This window comes from Schistocerca gregaria, chromosome 2 (assembly GCF_023897955.1).
Source record: "Schistocerca gregaria isolate iqSchGreg1 chromosome 2, iqSchGreg1.2, whole genome shotgun sequence".
In the NCBI taxonomy this organism is placed as follows: Eukaryota; Metazoa; Arthropoda; class Insecta; order Orthoptera; family Acrididae; genus Schistocerca; species Schistocerca gregaria.
In genome coordinates this window covers 738,143,342-738,156,973 of record NC_064921.1, presented here as the reverse complement: position 1 = coordinate 738,156,973, position 13,632 = coordinate 738,143,342, and the positions used below count along the sequence as shown (strand labels likewise).

The window sequence follows — 13,632 nt, the reverse complement described above, 5'->3', positions numbered from 1 at the left end:
GGGACTGATGGCCTCAGATGTTAAGTCCCATAGTGCTCAGAGCCATTTTTGAACATGCAGAGCCCATGGATTCATGAGGTTGTCTCCATACCCATACACATCCATCCACTCAACACAATTTAAAACAAGACTTACCCGAGCAGACAACATGTGTCCAGTCAACAATAGCCCAGTGTCTGTGTTGAAGGGCCCATGTGTCATGCAGTCATCAAGAGAACAAGAGTGGGCCTTTCGCTGTGAAAGCAAATATTGATGATGTTTCATCAAATGGTTCACACAATGACACTTTTTGATGGCCCAGCATTGAAATCTGCAACAATCTGTGGAAGGGTTGCACTTCAGTCATTGTTGGTCCTGTTCTTGTAGGATCTTTTTCCACCCACTGTGATGTCCGAGATCTGATGTTTTACTGGATTCCCGATATTCACTCTACACTCATGAAATGGTTGTATGGGAAAATCACTTCTTCATCACTACCTCTGAGATACTATGTCCATCGCTTGTGCACCAACTATAACACAATGTTCAAACTTCCTAAAATTTTGATAACCTGCCATTGTAGCAACAGTAATCAATCTAACACCTGCGCCAGACACTTGTTGTCTTATATAGGCATTGCTGACTGCAGGGCCGTATTCTCCCTACTTACATATCTCTGTATTTGAATACGCTTGCCTATATCAGTTTCTTTGGTGCTTCCATGTGTATCTCATTAGTCTTCATCACACAGATAACAAAAATTCCATCTTTTGCAACTGAATGTTTCATTTGTGCGTACCAAACATGTTTCAACTTTTTGTGCTAGACATCTTCAGTGGTCTTTAATATAAATAAAATTATTTACTTTTACATATTTTCATATGACAACTGTAGTAATTCTTGGCAGCTCATTTACATCTAATTTATTTACTACTGAATGGTTGTGGTTTTTACTTACATTCATTTTGTATCCTTTTCATGGTTCATGACATCGTAGACGATGGTAACTGTAAAATCGTGTTCTGTTTGTACTAGATGCACAAAGCACAGGTTTCTTCCAACTGGCATGCCACAGTTAAAAATTTCTCTGCACATAACTTATACCATAACACATTAAACTTGTTCTTGCTCACATACTTTAGGGATGACGGAGGCACGATGGGAGTTGTAGAGGGTTAGAGTACAGTAGAGTTGGGAATGTGTATATGCATGTGCACACCTTGGCAATGACTGGAGAATTAAACTGAGGCAGTACACCTGGATTTTCTTTTGTAAAGCAGCATTTGAAATCCAGTGTTCAACAATTGTGCCTTTGTTCTGTTAGCATCAATTTCAGTTCCTGTGTCATCCAACAGTGTCCAGATGTTAACTTTGCTGCTTCAGACAGCTATTTTGTATGGTCAGAAATTATTTGGGTTGCGTGTGAGATATTTTCATAAGACACTGCTACAGTAGTCACTGAAAGTTTCAGGCATTGCATTTCTGGAGGGCAAATGGATTTTCTTTATCATTTCTCTACCTGTAGCCCTATGCTTTGTTTTAAACATAATTTGTAGTAGTTACTGTTCCTTTAGAAGTTTCTTCACAGATACTTTATAACATGCAGCATCTCTCCCATTATGAACTATTTTACTAGGTACGTATCTGTATGGTGCTTTCTCAATTATTCTAATAAATTTGGGGAGTAGTTCTTTTACATACTCTTACACAAAGTTATAAATTTAAATATAGCCTAGAGACATGAAACTACTTTTTTTGTTGTGACGTTCAGTCCAAAGACTGATTTGATGCAGCTCCCCATGTTAGTCCACCTTGTATACACTGTCAGTTCAAGAAAATTTTTCACACAGGCAGTATGTCATTTGGTGGCCCTCCTACCCACTCCCTTAGATGTTAGCTGCCTTTTCCTGGGCTTTTGATAAGATCATTATGAATAAATATAAATTCCAGATTTAGATTACGGAAGTACTACACCGATATTTCTCTGTAACAAGTAAATTTCTTAATCTTATTTCTGTAACAAGTAAATTTCTTAATCTTATTTCTGTAACAAGTAAATTTCTTAATCTTATCTAGGTGCTAAGTATAAAAAAAAGACAATTTCTGTTTACAGTAGTTCTTGAGATCATTAAATGCTTTTAGTGAAAGCAGAGAGAAGTGGATGTGTGTATTATTTTAGCTCCAGTTAAAATGTGCTATCTACAAGACTGAATGGAAAGAATGAAAATATAAAATTTCTGTTACTGTTAGACTAATACGGGAACTTTTTAATTCTATAATTTACCAGTTATTTCACATTCCATTGTAAAAGGATGCTGTGCATTTCAAAAAATAACCTAATTGTATATTGAAATGTTACCAGAAGATATTGTGCAATTGTATAATGTGGTTTGGATAACACGGGAAACACCACCTTTAATGTGTTTCAATGTACGGTAAATTGTAACATGCTTAAGTAGTATTTTACCTATTTGGGATCTACAACATGCACCAACTTGTCTGTGGACACTGATATTACCAATAGAATTGCAAAAGCATCGGCTGTCATGGGTAGATTGAAAAACAGAGTATGTAAGAATGGACTACTCACATTAAAAACTAAAATGCAAGTATTAACGCTTGTGTTATCAGCACCCTTTTGTACAGCTGTGAGACATGGGCAACTCTTGCTAAACACAAATCCCAACTGAACTGCTTTCATCTCCATTGTCTCCAGAGATGCTTCAGATCTCTTGGAAGGATAGAGTACCCAACACTGAAGTATTACAGCTCACAAGCACAACCAGCATTCCACGTACTCCTGAGCCACAGACGTCTTAGGTGGCTAGGACATGCCAGGTGGAAGGATTCTGAACAAATAGCAAAACAAAAGTGCCATATCGAGAACTTTGGGAAAGTGTGAGGTCATTAGGAAGACCGAACCTTCACTTCAAGGATGTCTGCAAGAGAGATTTGACCAAGGCCCGCGTCGATCCAAGTCAGTGGGAAAATACAGCTGGTGACCATGTCAAGTGGTGACAAGCTGTGCGCAATGGGGTTGAGCTTACAAGTAGACATCAGGAAGAAGGCAAGATGGAAGGAGAGAGCGGCCTCTGGTGGAAGTCCTTCACATTTAAAGTGCCCAAACTGCAGTAGAGACTGCCACTCTCGAGTGGGACTTTTGAGCCATAGCAGACATTGCAGAGTCTGAACCAACTGTGCTACACCACCATCCTTCGAGGATGGACGAATGCCATATAATGTATTAGTATTGTATTCCTTGTTACAATAGATCTTCAATGAAATCTGAACCCAATTAGATTGGGGGGGGGGGGGGGCTTAACTAAAAATTTACATTTCAAATCCATGCATACTACTTAGGATAATATCTGATTTTGGAGTCTGCAGCAGTTTGTGTCCACACATTCACAATTGTCTCTCAACTGGCTCATTTCCAGACCCATGTTTCCTGAAACGCTTTTGTTTCTATTATCATATATGTTCACCCATGTCAGTATTCTCTATAAATTATAATACACACTGTACATAAAATCTGCATTCTGACACCTCTGGCATCCCCCTGAGCTTGGCACCAGAAGTGGCCACTTGTCTAACTTGGACCTTAAACTGACTCTGCATGTGCAGGCCCTGTTCAAAACTAAAGGCAGTTCAAAAGCAGATGAATGAATTATGAGGGGGTGCTTGGAGCAGAGGAAGCAAGCTCTCCCCACAGACTTCCAGCACATAGGCTGCCAAGAGGCTAGCAGCGGCATGGAGAGAACAAACTGCCTTTACATCACACAGTGCTGTCACTACACTTGTGCTTACATATCAATTTAAGCTCCAAGAAGCACTGACAGTACCACCTACTTGCCTCTGTACTAGCTGTCAGCTGCTACATGCTGCTCATCTACAAAAGTACTAAGTGAGATAGTGTAAGAGATGTTTACAGCTTTTTTGAAATATAAATTAATACTTTCATGGTGAATAATGGTGCTCGATGCTACTAATTCTCTATCAGTTCTCATAGACAATTCAAAATCTAAAAGAGCTCTTAGGAAAACTTCTACTGTAGTGATAAAAATAATGATTAAAATTTTAAACATTTATTAACATATGTAATACAGAATTTTAGGCACAAAGAAATCACTGAGAGTAAGTCTCATTATATACATCTGCACATAATTCGTCATCACCATCACTACTGTCTGATTCAGCACTATGAATAATGAATTTGTCTACTGTGAGTTCAACACCATCATCACTCCTCCAGTAACCTCCTTCCAATAGATGGACTTTCCTGCAGTACCCATCCCAGTCATTAACAGTTACTAACAGAAGGGATTCACTGGCAACATTAAACAAATTGTCATTGGACATATCCCATGAAATGTTGTGCTTCCTGGCTAGATTTTCACTTCTACTCATGGCATTTCCATCACACTTAAATCACAATTATAGGGCAGCAAGCAGACAATGGCATGGCCTTTTTCTTCTTGTTTCATCAACTGCATGCAACTTTTTCACAGGTCTGCATTTTTTAATGAAAGGCAACAGACCCTGCTTGCACATGTTCTCATAGCTGGCAACATGCCTCTTTTGCAGCTACCACATCATTCTCACTTTGATATTACACCATGTTTGTCCACTTGTCTGTCATGGTATGGAGTACTGTTTAACACAATGCCTGCATTTGGAAGAAGATTGGGGGTCCCATATCACAAGGTAGCCATAATTAATTGACTAAAAATAATCAAAACAGTCATTGCTAAAAGATGTAAAAGAAACTGCTTTGCAACATGACTCACTACCTACCTTCAGCATACCAGCAAAATATCTTTAGCACTACACATTGCACAGGTTCAAAAGTGGACTTTGTTATTGTAGCTTTAGTCATCATTTGGCTCTCAAGAAAATAATATTTGTTTATTACTTGTAAACAGGGGGCCACAAAGGCAAATGACTAACTTACCCAACCACATATGTGATTTCAAAAAGTGAATCCTACCCTGCTTTTTCTGGGTCGTTTTGGTAATTTGTTTTTACAAAAATTCCAAATTCTTCACAAAGAGCTGAAGTCTGCTCCTATTTGCCACTGTTCATCTTATCAGCTGAGAAAGACGATGAAGCAAATACGAGGTCGGTTCAAAAAATTCCAGAAATTTGTCCACAAAATTTTTCTATGCTTAGCTTTTACTTATTGTGCACTGTCTCTTTTGAAATACTCTTCTCTGCAGTTCATACATTATTCCCAATGCCTTTTCCATTTCCAGAAGCAGTCTTTGTACATCTCTTGCTAGATTGTGTGAAGCAATTTTTTTCTCATTCATCACTGCAGATCTTTATTCTTTCAACAGCGTTTTCGACTTTGGAAATAACAAAAAGTCTGCAGCAGCCCGGTCTGCAGAGTGTGGAGGATGAGGCAGGAAGTGATTTCATTTTTTGTGCAATAGTCAGGCACCAACATAAATGAATGTGTGGGTGCATTAGTGTAAAGCAAGAGCCATGAATTGTCTCACCACAATTCAGGCCTTTTCCTTCTCACATTATCTTGCAGGCATCACAACATGTCCTGATAGTTCCATTGATTAACAGTTTGTCCCTGTGGCAAGAATACATGATGAACTAATCCTTCAAAGTCAAAGAAAACTATCAGAATGACTATGACATTTGACCTGACCTGACCTGCCTTTTTTGGTCTTTGAGAACCTTTCCCGATTCACTGTGAAGAACGAAACTTCATCTTAACACCATAACCTTAGATCCAAGTCTCATCTCTTAAGAAACATCTCATTCTTGTTTGTGCAATTCAAAAGCTCTTTACAGATTGTGAGATGAAGGTCTTTCTGATCTTGACTCATGAACCGTGGGACGAACTTGGCAGCAACATGAAGCATTCCAAGATGCTAGGTCATGATTTCGTGACGTGCTCCACCTGAAATGTCACATTCTTCTGCAATCTCTGACAGTCAGTCTTTGATTGGGACACACAATTTTGCTTACATTCCTGACATGAGCATCATCAGTAGACATCAAAGGGTCCTGAATAAGGGTCACTTTTAACTTTCATCTAGACATTTTTAAACAGTGTGAGCCATTTGTAACACCGAGTATGGCTTAAACAATCATCACTGTAGGCTTTGTGCATTATTTGATCTGTCTCGGTAAAGATTTTCTTGAGTTTCATCTAAAATTTAATGCACACTCTCTGATCCTCTAACTCGGCCATCTCAAAATTCACAAACTGTGCACAGCAATGTTCTATTCAATACAACACTGATCAACAACAGACATACAACAGTGAAACTTCCAGCAGTTACATACTAAACACAGGCATGCCAACCAAATGACACTGCAACAATTTTTTTTGGACAGATCTCATATTTATTTTAGATCTTCTTCTTGCGACATTCAGTGGCATCACTAATTATTTTTCTAGCTTCACTCTGTAAAGTACCACCCCTTGCTCTTATCCAAGGAGTATCAGACATTGCCCATGATGGGCCAGGAGTTGTTTCATCAGATAGGTATTCATTTGTGACAACACAAGATAATCACTTTGCAATGACTACTTACACAATGTTCTGTATTAGATTGCCGAGGTTGGTAGTGGCCAAATGCAATACATGAGTGCACAAAAGTTGATACAGAATTAATTAGCCTTCATTCATCTCTTTGTGAACAAGATACACTGCAACCTGCACCTATTTGAATCTCTTTACTGTCATATTTTTAGTCTATCTCTATAATTTTCACTCCTTACATTACCAAACTGACAACTCCTTGTGCCTCAAAATGTGTCCTAGCTACCAATCCCATCTTTTAGTACAGCTGTGCAATACATTCCTTCTTCATCCATTTTGACTCCTTATCATCTCAATTATCCCACCACAGTGTTCAAAATTGTTCAGTTGCACTGAATTTTGGAAGCTTTTACTCTCTCCTTGTCTGAACTGTCTCTTGTCTTGCACACAAAACTGTACACCAGGCAAATACCTTCAGAAGAGATTTCCCAATGCTTAAATTCACATTCAGAGTTAAGTATCTCTTTTACAGAAGAGCTTTTCTTGCTATTGCCAGACTACATTTTATATCCCCTGTGCTTTCACCACAACCACTTATTTTGCTTCCCAAATAATACTACTCATCTACTATTTCTTAATCTAATTCCCTCAGCACCACCCGATTTAATTCAGTTATATTCTATCACCCTTATTTTGCTTTTGTTGATGTTCATATAATAACCTCTTCGCAAGACAGTATCCATGCCAACTTCCTGGCAGATTAAAACTGTGTGCCCGACCGAGACTCGAACTCGGGACCTTTACCTTTCGCGGGCAAGTGCTCTACCAACTGAGCTACCGAAGCACGACTCACGCCTGGTACTCACAGCTTTACTTCTGCCAGTATCCGTCTCCTACCTTCCAAACTTTACAGAAGCTCTTCTGCGAACCTTGCAGAACTAGCACTCCTGAAAGAAAGGATATTGCGGAGACATGGCTTAGCCACAGCCTAGGGGATGTTTCCAGAATGAGATTTTCACTCTGCAGCGGAGTGTGCGCTGATATGAAACTTCCTGGCAGATTAAAACTGTGTGCCCGACCGAGACTCGAACTCGGGACCTTTGCCTTTTGCGGGCAAGGCACGTTCAACTATTCTTTTAAACTTGTGCCAGAGTTCTTCTACAAGCTCCTGCCCTGTGCTGAAAGTGTGAAGATCCTCATTAAGATACGACATTTCTGATTTTTTTTTGTCTAATTTACTAAACATTTATATCTTTCTGTTCGTTTCAGTTGTCCTTTGTACTTTGAATATCATTGTTGCCACAACTGTGTTATGGTCTCTGATACCAGTTTGGATGTTGACATCCACAGAGAGATCAGGTCTATTTGTTGTCATTAGATCCAAAATATTTCCATTATGAGTGGTGTTGTGGACTATCTGCTCTAGGTAGTTTTCAGAGAATGCTTTTAGTAAAGTTTCACAGAATGTCTTATGCCCACCACTAACAAAACTGTAATTTTCCCAATTATTGTTGGATGATTATAGTATGACTGGGGAAATTAAGTACAAGTGAACTGAGGTTTCTCTGAAGTTTTCAGTTACACCAGGCAATGGAAGGATCCAATTATTTTATGCCCGCACCTGATACCGAATCTTGCCCGAACAATCTCACATGTAGCTTCAATTTCTAACTCTGTGGATTTGAGCTTCCTGCCTACTGTGAAACATACCACCTTAATTTCCAATAAGCCTATCCTTTCTATATACACTTAAATCTTCCCCAAATATCTCTCTGCTATCAATTTCATCTTTTAACCAGCTTTTGTACCTAGTATTGTGTGAGCTTCACTGCTTTTCATTAGCACTTCAAACTCTGCCACTTTGTTATAAATGCTTTGGCAGTTTACCATTAGGATTTTAATACTCTCACCTATGAGAGGCAATTCTTTTGACCATACACTGATATTTCTGGGTTTCATACAGCTATCATTATCTGGATTGGATGGAGTCACTTTAATCTAAAAAGCCCTTCTGTCCACCCCACACACTGTCAGCTATCTGAGTAGCAGCACCTGATGTGTAGTGCACACCTGTCCTATTTAAGGTGATCCTATAGTTATGAACCCCTATGACACCACAAAGTCACAGCCTAGCTTGTTACAGAACCTTCAAAGCCAGTGGTTCAGTCCTTCCACTCGACTCAGAACTAAGGGGCCACAATGCTGCACATTGTGAGCTTCGCTGAAACTCCACGTGCAAGGCTGGCCTTCTCAACCTTCTCTGCCAGTCGCCAGAATGACCCAAAAATGACCTCTGAACCCAGGCAACACCATCATTTGTTCCAGAGTGTATGGAATACACAGTGCAAATTTTAACATATTTACTGAACTATGGTCTAACAATACCAAGTAAGAGGAGTAGTGACAGCAAAGACTCTTTCACTAGCAGTATTGATGCAAAAGTAACACCAAGAATATTGATAATGTTAAACTCTTCTTAGTTGACAGGAGAATATGAGGACCTGACTGATCACAGTGAACACCGATCCAGGCATCATAAGCAAATTAAGAAAAATTGGCAGATTTTAAATATACTTCTTTAATGGCATGGTGTGTGTAATAGGATAGATCACTATTAACAAAACACAGGTGGTGCTGAGCAGCCAGTCATCACTTCCACTGACCCGAAGAACTAGAGCTGGGTGAAACAAACTGAATTACTTACAATAAAGTATTAGTTACCTAGTGAGTCCCAGAGAAGGCAGAATGAGGACCATGAACAGCAAGAAGATAAAGGTTTTGCGCATAATTGAGTGGTTCTGCTCAGATCGTGTCCAGTGAGAGAGCCATTGATCAGAATATGCAACAATAACCGGTAACAGAGCAGATGCTGTCCACAGTAAAAGCGTAGGTAGGAACTCCGACAGAACAGGGCTCTGCAACATGGAAAAAATACAATGAATCTTAAATATACTGGTATAAATCATCATCATAGCAGTGTAATCCTTTATACTCACTCATCCCACAGTACTCCATGTGGGTAGGATTGAATTTAATATCACATGTAAAGCACACTGAAGAGTGAAAAAGAAGCCTTTCCTGTACTGTATTATATAGTTTCTAAGGGGAACTGCAATTTTAATCATGAAACTGACTCAGTGATACTACATTATTCTTTGTCAAAGTATGAATTATAGTATTTAACAAAGAGGACAGTTTGTTTTCTTTTTCTACACATATCTGACAATAGAATTATCATACCACTATTCATAGAGTACAGTTAGTAATGCAGAACAGCACCATGAGAAATACTGAGGAAAGGTAGTAACAAAATAGTTCATGGGTGAACAACTGGAGGTCCCTATTTCAACAATTAACCACATTGGTATCATCAGGTGTGGAGATGAACCAACTGTTTGGCACGGCACTTATATCCGCATCCTTTCCTTCTGACCTGCTGCCATCTCTTTAGTTTGCCCTTAGCATCCCCCCCCCCTCCCCCCCCCCCCCCCCGACCACTCCTTACCACTCCCGTCAACACATTGCTCTGTCCTCTGTATCCACAGATATGAGCCAGTGGCATCTCTGATGTTGTTCCATCTTTCCACCACCTCATCTCATTGTTGGTATCTCACTACTCCTTTTAATCAGACTACTTGTGGGTCCCCAGGCCTAACTAACAATGTAACCACTATCATGATTGATCAGCTGTTCTCTTACTCTAATCTCTGTAGACTGTTTAATGACACAGTCCAGAACTGAAACTTCTGTCTCAGAACCGTATTACGGTCCAAACAATTAGATGAGGAGGCATTTCAGTTCTTTAGAAAGAACTCAATTTTGCACCCACCCCTTACACTACACATACCAGAAACAGCTCAGGTGTCAGAAGTGTGATCCCTGTGCTGTCACAGGGCTCAGCCAGATGGATATATAACAGCCCCTCCAATTGACTGGCTACACAGGCTGGTGACTTAGGGGGTGGGGTGGGGGTGGGGGTGGGGGTGGGAAGGAAAGGGGCTTGGAGGTAGGTAGGAATGGGGAGTTGGAGGAGGGTAGAAATGAGAAATCGGGAGTCAGAGATAGGATAGGGAGGGGGGGAGGGGGGGGGGGGGAAGGAATAAGGAATCTACACCAGAGATGCTAGGCAGCGAGTTCTTTACCAATTGGTTCATTCTACAGGCAGAAAAATTAAGTAGTGGAGGTCAGTCCTCAAAGGGGGACCAGAAACACCAAAAAGGAAGGATGAAATAGAAAAGGTAAAGGGAACAAAACTGGGAGGAATACAAGAAACCAGGTAGATATCCCGGTCAGCATAACAACAACAAGAGGAAGGAGGAGGCAGTGGGGAAGGAGTCATGATGGGGTGGGGGGGGGGGGGGGCAGGGGTAGAGGGAAGGGGAAGGAAACGCAGCCCCAGAAGGAAGAATGGGCTACAATAGCTTGGGGCCCCATGGTAGCCAAGCACAAACAAAAGAGCCATGAGCCCCGGGAGGAAGTGGGGGGCCTACACTAGATCGCGTGTTGCAAAATCGCATTGCAGTTCCTCATTATTTATTGCATGAGCATCAAAATAATAGACATCAAAGTAAGTTATCATGGTATAGAAAATCAACAGGAATCTCTCAACAGAGGAAAGCCCACTGGACCAGATGGGATACCAACATGAAATTAAAGAGAGTTATTATAGAACACACTGCTTTTCTAGCAGCTGTAACACCGTAGGTCCCTGGAGGAGTAAAGCATTCCTAGTAATTAGAGAGGTGTACAGTTTTTGAGAGAGGTCATCAAATGTGTGTAAAAACTATAGGCCAGTATCTCTGATGTCCACCACTTGTAGAACATTGCATACATAATATTACGCACATGTATTATGATATTTCTCGACATAGTAAAACTCCTCTGTAGGAAATAACATAGGTTTCCAAGACTATAATCATACCCAAACTCAGCTCCCTCTGTTTGTCCACAAGACTCAGTAAGCAGTAGTTATTGGAGCCTAGGTTGATGCTGTGTTGCTTGGCTGCTGGAAGGCATTTGAAACTCTTCCACACTGCTGTCTACTAAAAAAGATCTGAGCATATAGAATATTACACCAACTCTATGACTAGACTGAAGTGTTTCAAGCAAACAGAACACAGCATGTCATTTTCAATACAAAGAGATTTTCAGATGTAAAAGAAACTTTGTTGCATCCCAATGGAATGTTACAGGACTATCAATTTTCATTATTTATATAAATGATCTAGCAGATAACAGCAGAAGTTCCATGCGATCTTTTGTGATTGATACTGTTGTATAAAGAAAAGTCACAAAACTAGAAAATTGTAGCAGACTTTGTATAAGGACTGGCAGTTGACAAATTAAAGTATATTTCACACGGATAGGTAGAATATCTGTTATTGTACAATTACATGATTGCAAAACAACCAAAAGCAGTCACATCCCCAAAATATCTAGGAGTATGTGTATGGAGGGTTTTAAAGTGGGATTGATTACATAAAACTGGTTGCAGTAAGACAGATGCTCAACAAATTCATTGTCAGATTCATGAAGTGTAATCCACCAAAGGAGGAAGGAGGTAGCTTCCAAAGCCCTCATTTGACCAATATTTTAACATTGCACATCAGTCTGGAATCTGCACCAGATAGGATTTATAGAAGAACTAAAGAAGATCCAAGAAACAGCAGTGAGTACCATTACAGGTTCATTTATTTAGTGGAAAATGGAGGTGTATCACAGTGTGGTTTACTGTTAAGTTCTGAGGGTGTACATTCCTAGAAGAGTCAACCAATATATTGCTTCCCCATATGGCTACCTCATGCAAAGACCATGAAGATAAAATTAAAATTAGTGTGTTAAACTCACTCTGAGGCTCACCAACATTCATTTATTCCCCTCTAACCATTCATAACTGGAAGAGGGAAGGGAGAAGTGACAATGGTACACGAAGGATGTACCATCTGTCTAACGACGTAAGTTGGCTTGCATAAAATACACATAGATGTAGATATACAGACAACTACAAAATAAATAGATAAATCTGCAAACAGGACCTTAAAATCAACTTATTTCCTCCTGCTGTCACAAAAGAACTTGATACAGCATAGAAAATGCAAGAAAACATATTAGAATGAAGTGTAATCTGTCATCTAAAAAGCTGAGATAGCCAGATACCAGAATTGTTCCCTTCACTGGAAGTTAAGATGTGTCTTATTGCAAGATATTCTATTTAAGAGCAGAGCTGATCATCCAATGGCAGAAGACTTACTGAGCACAACATGCCTGGTTTCAATGGCTGCTTCATGGCCCATGCCATGTGTTCATATCTGCTAGCTCCTACACTGCACACCATTCATTCCTGCCCCATGACCCTGAATTAACTCATCCTGCACTCGCATGCTCTTCTTTTCAGTCTTCCTCTTCCTCTGTTCAGTCTCCCCCACCCCAATTTATTCCTCCATGGCATTACGCACTGTGCACACCCCGCCCTCCCCCCCCCCCCCCCCCCTTCCCAACCCAGGCCACATCATATTCATTTCATGTGTTCCTGCTGCCTCTCCTTGCCAGCTGTAAGCCAACTTTTTCCAACCTCCGTGTTCCTCACCTCCCTGCTCCCCTCACCACTCTATAGGAAACAATCTCTCATCCTACACAAGTTCCAGTGCCAGTGCCAGTGCACTGCATATATACTGGTGTCTAACTATATGTGTAAAGCTAACTACATTCTCAATTTTGATTCTGTGTTTCTGTGATATAGACAACTAAGAGTCAACAACATAACAAGTTATTACCTTTACTTCTTCAATTATTTATATCCCATCGAGGGCTTTTCCATTATGTCATTTATATGTACTCGTCTAGCTTTAAAAATTGAGAAACTGTTTTGACTGTTACCATTTTGCCTATTTCATCTGAAACGTGGAAGGTCTCCATCATTTTAAACCATAATCGCCGGTGTTGTCAAGAAAAACAGTGCAAAGAAAAGAAGAAATTTACTAGTGTGGCCTTGATGTACCAATAGTTTGACTGCACTGACAAATTTTCCCTGAAAATGAGAAAGAATAAGAAATAATTAGTTACCAATTTCCAATCTTTATTACACACAACGTTTTTACACAGGCATTAAATTTGATTAGCTTTAGCTATTTCATACAAAATTGTGCTTATC

The 13,632-nt window shown here is 39.9% G+C and overlaps 1 protein-coding gene across 1 annotated transcript in view; it reads right to left on the bottom strand.

The window, feature by feature from the left end:
* The window catches only part of LOC126334896 (calcium permeable stress-gated cation channel 1-like), a 211,224-nt gene that overhangs the window by 19,683 nt on the left and 177,909 nt on the right, over nucleotides 1-13,632 (bottom strand). The window contains 4 exon segments of the mRNA XM_049997600.1: nucleotides 9,204-9,397; nucleotides 13,359-13,403; nucleotides 13,405-13,454; nucleotides 13,457-13,509. Of these exon segments, the coding sequence (XP_049853557.1) occupies nucleotides 9,204-9,397; nucleotides 13,359-13,403; nucleotides 13,405-13,454; nucleotides 13,457-13,509 (342 nt within the window).